This window comes from Nomascus leucogenys, chromosome 2, assembly GCF_006542625.1.
Source record: "Nomascus leucogenys isolate Asia chromosome 2, Asia_NLE_v1, whole genome shotgun sequence".
Lineage (NCBI taxonomy): Eukaryota > Metazoa > Chordata > Mammalia > Primates > Hylobatidae > Nomascus > Nomascus leucogenys.
The window spans coordinates 67,061,990-67,076,466 of NC_044382.1; the positions used below are offsets into that span (position 1 = coordinate 67,061,990).

Consider the following 14,477-nt stretch of genomic DNA (forward strand, 5'->3'; position numbering starts at 1 on the left):
TTCCTTTCTGTGAATTTCAGCTTATGTGCTTTATCTAGTTATCAACTGAGATCTTAAAAGTTTGCTAATTTATAAAGCTTTTTATAGGAATATTAACTCAATGTTAATTCTATTTGCAATAAAATTTTCCCAGTCTGGTTTTTCCCTTTTAATTATGATTATTAAGTTGTTTTTGATAAAATAACTTTCTCTCAAATGTATTCATAAACATCACAAAAGATGTCTTAACACCTTATAATTTTCTAAATATAGAAGGTAATCTATTGCTTTGAGCATATCAGTGAATCACTTTCAATACAAGACTTGTAAAACAATATAAACCTCTATCAAAATATGTATGTTCACTTAATGGAATTACCAAGTTTGAGAAATCTTGACTATGTCTCATATAAAATTAACCCAATGACTAACAGTCCACCCTACCCCCAAATCTCCAAAATAAAGGCAAAGAGCTACATACCTGTCGCTGTAAACATAGGTGATTTCTGTCATGGAAATGCTGATGATTAGAAAATGATGAATGCCAACTCCGAGCCTGACTTTGCAACTGAGTCTGAGCCATATCAGAAGGCCGTGTTACAAGATGCGAAGTAAACTGCCGATCAAGGTCATGATCTAAAATGTGACTTGAATTATCTTGTCCGAATGTTGACTCATCAAAGTGAGGAAGAAGACCCTCCTGAAGGAGGTCCTCGGGGTCAAGTCCTGTGAATGGCTCAGTTTGAGATTCCACTTGATGAAGTAAATTCTCTTCTAAAGATGAAAAGCCATTAGTTTCTACATGATCATTGAAATGGCCCATTTGAGTTCCTGAGTCAACAGGATCTGGGAAGTTCATGTGCACAGGAGATAATTTTGAATTGCTATAATTACCCTGAGGATGTGATGAATGCAATATTTGGAAATTATTTGAATTCAATGATGTATTGGGGTTTAGGATATGCTGAGTAGATTCTTGCTTGATTCCTCTATGAGGTGAAAAGGAATTACTTCCAGTAAAATCAGATAAAGTCTGATTTGTATGATTAGATGCAAGAACTGCAGAGGACTGAAGTAGACTGTTTGGTGATATATGATTACTGGAAAAGGAATAATGTGAAGAAAATTGCTGTGAATTACTGACAGAACAAGAAGTCATATTTGGGGAAGGTCCATTAAAATTTCCTTCTTGATGATTGCTACACTTGTGGAAGTGTGCTGAAGGATTCGACGTTTGAGAAAATTGCTGCATTGAAATAGACTGTTGTGAATTAGATGCATTAGTCATTTGTGGTGGGTGGTTAACGTTGACTCTATGTGGACCAGAAACATTCATAAAATTTTTAGAGTGGCTAAGAGAATTCTGCCCTGGGTTGAGATTATTTCTGTTTTGTTGTGAGCGTAGTGAAGTGCACTGTGTTTGTTGTTCATTGGCCTGAAATAAGGCAAAGTCATGGTGTGCCACAAAGCTTTTATTTTGATGCATAGAGTGTGAATGTCCTTGTTGGTGAAAAGGAGATCCATTTTGATTTGAAATGCTAGTAGCTGTCTGATGGCCCCACATTGGACTGCCATCTGATACATCTGGAAACAAACCATTGGGTTGGTTTTGGGGATGGATTGGAGAACAATTAAACTGAGAGTGTGGAGATAACACATGTTCAGCTGGGCTACCAAAAGCTTGATTAACATGGTGAAATTTTATTGAATCAAATTGATTTAACTGTTCAAAATCAGTCATCTTCTGATGTGTTGGAGTACCTTGAACATGGTTTAGTGAATCTATGTGCAACGGTTCAAATTCTGCACCCAAATTCAATTCATCAACTAGTGAAACAGGTCCTGGTTGTACAAATGCATCATCTGACAAACCTTCTAAGGTCTCACCAAAAAGATTGGCATCATCAAAAAAGTCCATCATTGGATCTGTCATCTTGAAAATTCTGTAACAATCCGGGCTGTTCACTACAGATGGAGTATATTCAGCTTCTCTATAGTAGATATTATTGGATCATTTCCGAAGGTCATCAACTAATCCAAAACAGGTCAATATTCATTATTGCTCTAAATAATGACAATGTCATGAAGTGTCAAAATCCTAGAAAAAAAGGAACAAAAACAATAAAGAGAAATTAAGTACTGATACATGCTACAACAAAAATGAACTCTGAAAACATTATGCTAAGTGAAAGAGGTCACAAAAAACCACGTATTATATGACTCAATTTATATAAAATGTCAAAAGTACGCAAGTATATATAGAGAGAAAATAGATTAGTGGGTCACCTAGAGCTGGTGGCATGGTGGGTGGGTAGAAGGACTGGTGATTGGTGAGTGTTAGCTACAGGTTATGGGATTTCTTTTGGGGGTAATGAAAATGCTCTAACATTGGTTATGGTAATGGATAAACAACTCTGAGTATGCTAAAAGCCACTAAATATACACTTTAGATGAATGAATTGTATGGTATCTGAATTATATCTCAATAAAGCTACTTTAAGAATAAAACTTATATAAGTAAAATTATTTTGAAACTTCTAATTTTCTGTTGCATCTTTTAGATAAGGAGGATCACTTGAGCCCAGGAGTTTGGGCAATAAGTGTGACACCCATCTCAGAAAAAAATTTTAAAACTACTCGGCCATGGTGGTGTGTACCTGTAGTCTCAGCTACCTGGGAGGCTGAGGTGGGAGGACTGCTTGAGCCTGAGAGATTGAGGCTGCAGTGAGCCATAATTGTGCCATTGCACTCCAGCCTAGGCAACAGAGTGAGACACTGTCTCAAAAAACAAAAACAAAAACAGAAACTGATTTTATTCAACCTAATTACCAACTAATTTTACTTGGCAAGTATTTGCAAGGTAGATCTTTCAGAGAAAAAATTAAGTAGGTGAAGTTACTCTGGATGATTTAAGTTACAGTGGAAGTCTATGTCTTCTCAAAGAAAATATTTTATCTATCTAATACAACTTTGAAACTTACAACAATGTTAAAATAAGCTAGTAATATAAGTAAAAATAAAGCGCTGGAAAAATTTTAAAATAAATAAGAACTCTAGAGTAGACATATTTTTAAATGACTCAGGAAAAAAAATTTTTTTGAGACAGGGTAAGCTATCAAGATCATTTTAATCAATCAAAATTTAAAACTTCAAAATTTACTGAAATGATTTTTACTGACTATCACAAATGACAACTCTAGAACAGGGATCCTGAAACCCCAGGCTGCAGATGGAATGGGTGCGTGGCCTGTTAGAAACCAGGCTGCACAGCAGGAGGTGAGCAGCAGGTCGGCCAGCATTACTGCCCAAGCTCCGCCTCCTGTCACATCAGCGGCAGCATTAGATTCTCATAGCAGCCTGAACCCTATCGTGAACTGCACGTGTAAGTGATCTAGGCTGTGCTCCCTTATGAGAATCTAATTAATGCCTGAGGTGGAACAGTTTCATCCTGAAATCATCTCCCTCCATCCACCACCCCCTACTTCCCTACCCCATCCACGAAACCGATCCTCGGTGCCAAAAAGGTTGAAGACTACTTCTCTAGAAGATGCACAGTATCATCCACAAAGCTCCTTATTATTAGGAACCTGAAGAAATATAAAAACTAAAGAATGAACAAAAAACCCTCTGCCTATCCTACATACTTGATACAATGATTAAGTGATACAACGCATATTAAAATGTTTTCCATACAAAAGCAGATGTTTTTATAATCAGTAATAATAGTAAGTGATGCTTGGTTTGAGGAAGAGTCAGCTTTAGAATGTCACAGCTCAGGAAATATTAGTAAAACATTAGTGAAATTTGAAAATTTAAATTTAGGATATCTAGAATTCTTACTTTTTATCAAAAAATTAGGAAGCCCAGATACTTTTGAGTAATAAATACCAATTGAAAGGGTATTAATGTTAAATTAATATAAATTCAATATTGTCCCTTAATTATTTAGGGCTAGCCCTTTAAAAGGTAACAAGAACTGATTAACTCTGTATCCAGTAAGGATTAAAGCAGGTAAGGACTTGTACTCTTTCCATTCAGTTGTACATTCATTATTTGATCTGATCTCCCCTTTCCTGGGCACCTTACCAGCTAGCATACAGATACTCACATGCCAGAATAACTGTGTTTCCTACCTACAAGCTGAAGTATTTCTGATCAGCTTTCTTCAATCATATCACAAATAAATCTGAAAACTGGCAAGGTGCAGTGGCTCACATCTGTAATCCTAGCACTTTGGGAGGCCGAAGTGGGAGGAATGCTTAGGCCCAGGAGTTCGAGACCAGCCTAGGTAACAAAATGAGACCCTTGTCTCTACAAAAAGAAAAAATAAAAAAAAAATTAGCCAGGCATGGTGCATTCCTGTAGTCCCAGCTATTTGGGTGGCTGAGGTGGGAGGATCGCTTGAGCCTGAGAGATTGAGGCTGCAGTGAGCCATGATTGAGCCACTACACTCTAGCCTGGGTAACAGAGAGAGACCCTGTCTCCAAAACAGACAAACAAACAAAAAAACAAGGAAATTACTTTTAAAAAGTTTCCTCCACTATTTTAGATTTAAGTTGGAAAATGTTTGATTCTTGTAATAAGCAATAAAAAATTAAAACTCTCCTTCCTCTGCCTTCCTTCCCCACCTACTTGCCTACTCAAAGGCACTGCCCCAGTAATTTTTTCTTCTCTCTTCTGAGTCATCAATTTGTCCCATTCTCATCTGTATACAAACAAGCTGTTATTTCTCTCATCTTCAAATATCCCCTCTCTTGATCCCATTTATTATCCTTTCAATTTCCTCCCCCTTCTTTCTTCCTCTTTACAACAAACTTGAGAAATCTGTTTTAGGTTTATTGTCTTCAATTTATTTGTTGCCATTCTCTCTTGAAATCCAGTTTTATTCCCATCATCTCACCAAACTGACCTGAGGGCATATGGACCTTCACATAACAAAATACAAGGGTAGTTTTTCACGTTTCATCTAACACTACCTATCAGCAGCATTTGATGTAGTTATCATGGAATCCTCCTTGAAACACTTAACTTCATTTAATTGTTATATATGATATTCACTTGGTTTCTCTCCTACTTTTCTGAGTGTTCATTCTCATTCTCTTTTTACAGATTTCAATCTACAAATGTTGGAGGACTCCAACCTCTTCTCTTTTCTATCTATAATCACTTCCAAGGTGATTTCATCCAATCTCAAGGTTTTAAATAAAATCTCTATACTGGCAATTCCCTAACTTACATCTATTAATTATATATCACTACCTTAAATCTAGACCCATTTACTTAACAAACTACTTGACTTCTCATCTTGGACACCTGATTGGCAACTAACGGGCCTGCTATTTACCTTGCCCTGTTTCAAAACAGTGATCTCATTAAAATGCAAGTTAATTCAGGGCACTCCTCTGCTCATAACCCTCCAATGACTCTTTATGTCACTCACATGAAAAACTGAAATCCTTACTATGACTTGTAAGCACGGCCCTGCACCACCACCAGAACAGCTCTCTGCCCTCACCTCTGGCTGCACTTCTCTCTTGCTCACCCCCTTGCTTCAGCCACAATGGCCTCCTCAGGTCACTAAAAAGCCAAGCATGAGAGAGTGATGTAAGCAAAATGACAGAGTAGACAGCTCCAAACACCTGTCTCTCCACAGAAACACCAAAAACAAGCAGGAAGTGTCAGAACCAACTTTATCAGAACTCTGGAAAACAGCCAAATATTTATAACAAACAAGAGAATGCTGAAAAGAAAATACTCCTAGCATTCAAGGAAATCTGTATTAAAACACTGGCTAAACATAAACCTAAGTAATAGAGGCTTCAGTAACCTCAGACAACAACCAATATAGTCACTACAGAAAACAGTTTGAAAAGTGTCTAAATGAATGACTCCAGACTTCAACAATCAAGAAGAGCAAATGCTAAGGGAGCGGGTAAATCTTATTTCTGAAGTTAGCACATCACATTATCAAATGGTCTGGCTTTCTCACACACATATGTACACACACACGTGTGTATGTGCACCCCTGCCCACAATCACACACACACACACACACCCTGAAAGCATACAAAGAATAAGAAAGCCCATCCAAAGGAAGAAAAAAGTTGACGGAAATTGTCCCTTAGAAAGTCCATTAGATTTGATGGTCAAAAACTTGAAATCAAGTGTCTTAGATATGATCAAAGAGCTAAAGGAAACCATGGCCCAAGAATGAAAGTAAACCAGGAAAACAGCATATGAACAAAATAAGAATATCAATACAGAAATATAACATCTTAAAAGTAACAAAATAGAAATTCTAGAGCTGAAAAGTATAACACCCGAAATAAAAAATTCATTATCATGGTTCAACAGGAGATTTGAGCAAACCAAAGAAATAATCAGCAAACTTGAAGACTTGAAGATAGAAGAATTGAAATTACCAGATTCTCCAATATGAAGATCACAAAGAAAAAATAATGAAGAGGCTGGACGTGGTGGCTCACGCCTGTAATCCCAGCACTCTGGGAGTCTAAGGCGGGTGGATCACCTGAGGTCAGGAGTTCGAGACCAACATGGCCAACATGGTGAAACCCCATCTCCACTAAAAAAATATAAAAACTAGCTGGGCATGATGGCAGGCGCCTGTAATCCCAGCTACTTGGGAGAGGCTGAGGCAGGAGAATCACTTGAACCCGAGAGGCAGAGTTTGTAGTGAGCTGAGATCATGCCACTGTACTCCAGCCTGGGTGACAGAGCGAGACTCCATCAGAAAAGGACAGGACAAGGAAAGGAAAGGGAGGGGAGGGGAGGGAAAAGAAAAAGAAACAGAAAAATGAAGAAGAAAAGTGAACCAAGCCTAAAAAAACCTATGAGACAACATCAAGAGAATAAAATATACATTGTGGGCATCCCAGAAGGAGGAGAGAGAGAAAAGGGCAGAAAAACTATTTGAGGAAATAATAGCCCCAAACTCCCCAAATTTGATGAAAGACATTAATCTACATATCCAAGAAGCTCACCAAACTCCACGGAGGATAAATTCTAAGAGATCACATCATAACACATTATAGTCCATTTGTCAAAAGACAAAGAGAATCTTGCAAGTGGCAAGAGAAAAAAGACTCATCAAGTACATGAGGGCCTCAACAAGATACAGTGGATTTCTCATAAGAAACCATGAAGGCCAGAGGTGCTGACATGAAATATTTGAGGTGCTGAAAGAAAAAAACTGTTGACTAAGAATTCTATGCAAAAAGCTACTTTTTAAGAATGAAGAGAAATTAAGACCCATGCAGATAAACAAAAGCTAAAGGAGTTTGTTATTAGTAGAGCTGCCCTAAAAGACATGATTAAGGGAATAATCCATTAGGATAAAATGAAAGGACACTAGAGAGTATCTTGAAGCCACATGAAGAAACAAAGAATGCTGCTAAAGGTAATTATATAGGTAAATATAAAAGCCAGCATTATTGTACCTTTGGTATGTAATGCCTTTTAAAAAAATGCGATCCTAAAGGCAAATAAATAACCCATTTAAATTTCTGTTAATGAGCACACAATGTAGACAGATGTAATCTTTGATAATAACAATAGAAAGGTGAAGAGACAGATGTTTAGGAGCAGAGCATGTGTATACCACTGAAACTAACTTGGCATTTAAAATACATTGTTATAACTTTTGTTAATTATAATCCGCAACATAACCATTAAGGAAATAACTAAAAAATATACGGAAAAGGAAAGAAGTAAATAAAAATGGCATGCTACAAAAAAAAAAAAAACTAAACATAAGAAATTGGCAGTAATGGATGAATTAAGGAAAAAAGAGCATACAAGACATTAAAAAGCAAAAAGCAAAATAACAGAAGTATGTTTTCTTTATCAATAATTACTTTAAATGTAAATGAATGAAATTTTCTACTTAAAAGGAAAAGATTAGCAGAATGGATAAAAGTGAAAACAAAAACATAATCCATCTTATATACTGTTTACAAGAGGTTCACTCTAAATACAAAGTCACAGCAGGATAAAAAACAAGAAATGAAAAGATACATTCCATAAAAATAGTAACCAAAAGAGAGCTGGGATATTAGTATCAAACAAAATACTGTAAGTAAAAAAAGGTTACAAGAGGGCCTTGCACAGTGACTCATACCTGCCGCAATCCCAGCACTTTGGGAGGCTGAGGTAACAGTATTGCTTGAGGCCAGGAGTTCAAGACCTGCCTGGGAAACACAGTAAGACCCCATTTCCACACACGCAAAAAATATATATTTTTAAATTAGCCGGTGTGATGGTGCACACCTATAATCCTAGCTAACTGGGAGGCTGAGGCTGGAGGATCTCCTGAGCCCAGGAGTTGGAGGTTACAGTGAACTATGATTGTGCCACTGCACTTCAGCCTGAAAAAAAAAATGGCTGGGTACGAGAGAGAGAGAGAAAGGTTACAAGAGACAAAGGACATTACACACTGATGAAAGAGACTCAACCTACCAATATGATATAACAATTAAAACACGTATGCACCTAACAGACCCACAAAATTTATGAAGTAAAAATACACAGAATTGACGGGAAAAACAAACAATTCTACAATATAGTTGTAGAAAGTTCTACAATAGTCGGAGACTTAAATATCTCATTTTCAATAATGGATAGACCAACCAGACAGAAAATCAATAAAAAAAGAGGACTTGAACAACACTACAAACCAATTAGACCTAACATACATATACAGACACTCTACCCAACAATAGCAAAATATACATTCTTCCAGAGTGCAGATGAAACATTCTCCAGGATTGGCCATATGGTAGGCCACAAAACAATTCTTAAAACATTTTAAAATATTACAAGTATACAAACTGTCCTCTCTGACTCCAAAGAAATAAATCTAAATATCGATAACAGAAGCCAAATTAGAAAAATCACAAATATGTAAAAATTAAACAGCACACAATCAATGGGTCTAAGAAGAAATAACGAGGAAAATTAGAAAATACGCAAGTGAAAATTGAAACGCAATATAGCAAAAATTATCAGACCCAGTGCTTATCAAAGCAATGCTCTGAGGGAAAGTTATACCTGTGAACAACTACATTTTTAAAAGATACATCTTAAATTAATAACCTAATTGTACCCCTAAGGAAATAGAAAAGCAAACTAAACCCAAAGGTAGCAGAAGATAATAAAAAGGCAACCCACAGAATTCAAGAAAGTATTTGTAAATCATATATCTGATAAGGGTTTAATATCCAGAATTTTTAAAGAACTCCTACAACTCAGTATCAGAAAGACATCCCAATTTAAAATGGACAAAGAACTTCATTAGGTATTTCATCAAAAAAGATACAGGAATGTCCAAGGAGGATATGAAGACACTCAACATCAGTCATTAGGGAAACACAAATAGAAATCACAATGAGATATCACTTCACACCTACTAGGAATGGTATAAAAAATAAACAAGTGTTGGAGAAGATGTGAAGAAATTGGAACCCTCATACATTTCTCGTAGGAATGTAAAATAGTATAGCCACTGTGGAAAACAGTGTGGTGGTTCCTCAAAAAGTTAAACAAACCAGATGGGTACATGTGTGCCTGTAGTCCCAGCTACTCAGGAGACTGAGGCAGAAGGACTGCTTGAGCCCAGGAGGCCAAGGCTGCAGTGAGCTGACTGCGCCACTGCACTACTGCCTAGGTGACAGAGTGAGACCCTGTGTCTAAAAAACAAAAACAAACAAAAAACTAAATAAGCAAAATTTTATATATTTTCTTGGAGGCGGAGTCTCACTCTGACACCAAGGCTGGAGTGCAATGGTGTGATCTTGGCTCATTGCAACCTCTGCCTCCCAGATTCAAACGATTCTCCTGCCTCAGTCTCCCGAGTAGCTGGGATTACAGGCGCCCACCACCATGCCCAGGTAATTTTTTTTTGTATTTTTAGTAGACACAGGGTTTCACCATGTTGGCTAGGCTGATCTTGAACTCCTGACCTCAGGTGATCCACCCACCTCAACCTCTCCAAGTGTTGGGATTACAGGCATGGGCCACCACGCCTGGCCTAAATCAGTAAACATTTAAAAAAGCTAAACAGAGATTACTTTATGACCCAGCAATATCACTCCTAGGTACATACTATTCACCAAAAGCAACTGAAAATAGGGACTCAAACAGAACCTGTACATGAACACTCATAGCAGCATTATTCACAATAGACAAAAGCTGGAAACAATCCAAGTGTCCATCAACAGATATTTATAATAGAATCTTACTCAGCCATAAAAAGTAATAAAGTTTTGATACATGCCACAACATGGATGAACCCTGAGGACACTATGTTCAGAGATATTAGCAGTCAGACACAAAGCAAATATTATGATTCCACTTATATGAAGTATTTAGAATAGGAAAATTCACAGACAGAAGGTACATAAAACTAAATTAGAGGTTACTGGGGCTAGAGGAAAGGGAGAGTAGAAGTTATTTGGTAATGGGTACAGTGCCTTGAGATGATAAAAAAAAATGGCAACAGGTAGTGGTGATGGTTGTACAACACTGTGAATGAAGTTGATGCCACTGCACTGTATACTTGACAGTTAAAGTAGCACATTTTGTCATATGGATCTTACAATTAAAAACAATCTTGAAAACCAGGAATATATGTTCTTCCAGGACTCTGTATTTACTGTTCCCTCTGCTCAATATACCGTTCCTTCATTACAGTAAGTTTTCTCAAAAGTGACATTCCTAGTGAGGCCTTTCCTGATCGCCCTTTCTAAAATGTCATTATTTCCCTCTCCAATGCTTCATACTCCCCCTTCCTTGCTTTATTTTTCTGACTTAGTACTAGCTAACATTCTATAGTTTACATATTATCTTAAAGCCTATGCTCCCATAAAATTTAAGTCAGTAATTTTTATATGATGTATCCTTAGTATCTACTAAATAGTAGCACACAGTACCAGATAATAAGTATTTATTCATGAAAATCACAAACTTTTTTTGGTGGGGGAGAGGGAATGCTACGTAAGGCAGAAACTGGGTTTAAAAAAATATTTTGTGAAACTTTAAAAAAAAATAGCAACGGTGATTATTTGGACATTGAGTTTATGGCCCATTAAAAAACCTTTTTTAATGTGGTAAAATACGTGTAACAAAAGTGACCATCCTAACTTTTTTTTTTTTTTTGAGACCGTCTCACTCTGTCCCCCAGGCTAGAGTGCAGTGGTATGATCTCAGTTCACTGCAACCTCTGCCTCCCAGGCTCAAGAGATTCTCGTGCCTCAGCCTCCCAAGTAGGGGGGGTACAGGCATGTGTCACCATACCTAATTTTTGTATTTTTTTGTAGAGATGGGGTTTCGCCATGTTGGCCAGGCTGGTCTCAAACTCCTGGCCTCAAGTGATCCACCCGCCTCAGCCTCCCAACATGCTGGGATTACAGGCATGAGCCACCAAGTCCATCCTAACCATTTTTAAGTATACAGTTTGGTAGTGTTAAGTATATTCTCGTTGTGCACCAATCTCTGGAACTTTTTAATCATATATATATATATATATATATATATATATATATATATATATATTTTTTTTTTTTTTTTTTTTTTTTGAGACAGAGTCTCACTCTCACCCAGCCTGGAGCGCAATGGCGTGATCTCAGCTCACTGCAACCTCCGCCTCCCAGGTTCAAGTGATTCTCCTGCCTCAGCCTCCTGAGTAGCTAGGATTACAGGTGCCAGTCCCAATGCCCGACTAATTTTTTTTTTTTTTTTTTTTTTTAGTAGAGATGGGGTTTCACCATTTTGGTCAGGTTGGTCTCGTACTCCTGACCTCATGATCTGCCCACCTCGGCCTCCCAAAGTGCTGGGATTACAGGCGTGAGCCACTGTGCCTAGCCATAAAATTTTAACTCCATACTCATTACCCACCATTTCTCTTAACCCTTACTCCTGGCAATCACCATCTACTGTCACTTCGATGAATATGACAACTCTAGATAACTCATATAAGTACAATCAAACAGGATTTGTCTTTTTGTGACTGGTCTGTTTCACTTAGCATAATGTCCTCAAGGTTCTTCCATGTTGTAGCTCGCATGTGTCAGAATATCTTTCCTTCTTAAGGCTAATATTCCATTATATGTATATTATGGCCCACGTACGATTGTTTTTTCATGAAGATGAAGCATGCTCTGCTATAGAACCTAGCTTTTGGTAGTATACTTAGCTATTTTAAAAGAGGTAGAGTACAAGATGTCTGGATAGCAAATCCCAAACTGTGACCCAATTTTCAGCCAGCCCTATACTGCTTAGAAAACTTTTTTTTTTTTTTTTTTTGAGATGGAGTTTTGCTCTTGTCACCCAGGCTGGAGTGCAATGGTGCAATCTCGGCTCACTGCAACTTCTACCTCCTGGGTTCAAACGATTCTCCTGTCTCAGCCTCCTGAGTAGCTGGGATTACAGGTGCCCTCCACTACGCTCAGCTAATTTTGTATTTTTAGTAGAGACAGGGTTTCGCCATGTTGGCCAGGCTGGTCTCATACTCCTGACCTCAGGTGATCCACCCATCTCAGCCTCCTAAAGTGCTGGGATTGGCCGGGCATGGTGGCTCATGCCTGTAATCTCAGCACTTTGGGAGGCCGAGGTGGGCGGATCACCTGAGGTCGGTAGTTCAGGAGAAACCTTGTCTCTACTAAAAATACAAAATTAGCCGGACATGGTGGCGCATTCCTGTAATCCCAGCTATTTGGGAGGCAGAGGCAGGAGAATAACTTGAACCCGGGAGGCGGAGGTTGCAGTGAGCTGAGATCGCACCATTGCACTCCAGCCTGGGCAACAAGAGCTAAAGTCTGTCTCAAAAAAAAAAAAAAAAAAAAAAGGGCTGGGACTACAGGCATGAGCCACTGCGCCCAGGCTGCTTAGAAAATTTCTAGCCAAAGTATTCTGAAAGTAATTCTTTTATATGGACATATAATGTATCTTTGCTTAATTGACTTAATCATTACTTACAATCCTAAACGAACTTTTTTTTTTTTTTGAGACAGGGTCTTGCTTTGTTGCCCAGGCTGGAGTACAGTGGCATGATCATAGCTCACTGCAGCCTTGACTTCCTGTACGCAAGTGAACCACCCACCTCTGCCTCCTGAGTAGCTGAGACTAAAGGCGTGTGCCACCAGCCTGGCTAATTTTTAAAAATATTTTGTAGGCTGGGCGTGGTGGCTCATGCCTGTAATCCCAGCACTTTGGGAGGCTGAGGCGGGTGAATCACAAGGTCAGGAGTTTGAGACCAGCCTGGCCTACATAATGAAACCCCGTCTCTACTAAAAATACAAAAATTAGCTGGGCATAGTGGTCACCTGTAGTCCCAGCTACTCAGGAGGCTGAGGCGGGAGAATAGCTTGAACCCGGGAGGCAGAGGCTGTGGTGAGCCAAGATAGCGCCACTGCACTCCAGCCTGGGCAACAGAGCCAGACTCCATCTCAAAAAAAAAAAAATTTGTAGACAGGGTCTCACTATGTTGCCCAGGCCACAACAGACATTTTTAAAGTAGGACAAAAGGTTCCAAGAGAAATTTTATTGCCCCAAAACATAAATTAAAACTTATTAGAATTGTTGTTTTCTTCTTAACAGATCAAAATTCTAATCTCTGGTAGTAACTGAATATGTGACAACAAATTCAACTCTGGCCCTGTTTCCTCATCAATGACAGGTTTTAACTGGATGCTTGTAACGGTATCTTATACTCTATACTTTGGGTTATTTTCTATATTCATATTCAGAAATTTAAAAACTTCATAGTCTCCCAAGAAAATAGTTAAAACACCACCACTACCCTAACCAAAACACAGACATAAGCTTCATTGGGAAGAAAGCTTCATCCTGACTACAGAATAAATGCAAGAAAGTGAGCAGGGATCACACCACTGCACTCCAGCCTGGGCAACAGAGCGAGTATCTGCCTCAAATAAATAAATAAATAAATAAATAAAATCATTATGAAAGCCCACATAAGGGGCTTTAATGCCATGTATTCCATGTGCATACTACTCTATTAAACCCCATCTGTAACTCTGCTCTATGTATCCTTGACATGTTTCTGACAATCCAACTGCATTATCTATACACTTGCTATAGTTTGAATATGTCCCCCAAAGTTTAGGTGTTGGAAACTCAGTCCTCAAAGCAACGTTGTTTTTGAGGTGGGGCCTAATAAGAGGTGATTAGGTCATGAGGCCTCTGCCCTCATGAATGGATTAATGTTATCACAGGAGTAGGTTAGTTATCAAGAGAGTGGGCTTGTTACAGAAAAGAAAATCAAGTTTGGTCACGCCTTGCTCTCTTGCCCCTCTGCCTTCTACTACAGGATGATGCAGCAGAAGGCCTTGCATCAGAGGGCCTTCTTGTGAATGCTTGTAAGGCATCTTATACCAGATGCAGGCCTCTTGACCTTGGACTTCCCGGCCTCCAAAACTGTAATAAATTTCTTTTTCTTTTCCGTATAAATTAACCAGTCTGTG

General features: G+C 38.3%; 1 protein-coding gene across 10 annotated transcripts in view; it reads right to left on the bottom strand.

Moving 5' to 3' along the window:
* Positions 1–14,477, bottom strand: part of CHD9 (chromodomain helicase DNA binding protein 9) — a 277,990-nt gene that overhangs the window by 174,941 nt on the left and 88,572 nt on the right. For 9 of the 10 annotated variants that reach the window (XR_004026514.1, XM_030797120.1, XM_030797100.1 and 6 more), the window contains exon 2: positions 461–2,077. Coding sequence is in view for 9 of the 10 variants with exons in the window: in XM_030797120.1 (XP_030652980.1) it covers positions 461–1,912 (1,452 nt within the window). In the remaining variant the exon portion in view is untranslated. Of the gene's footprint in view, positions 1–460; positions 2,078–14,477 lie in introns of those variants that run through there. The other variant, XM_030797139.1, reaches the window with a different exon arrangement.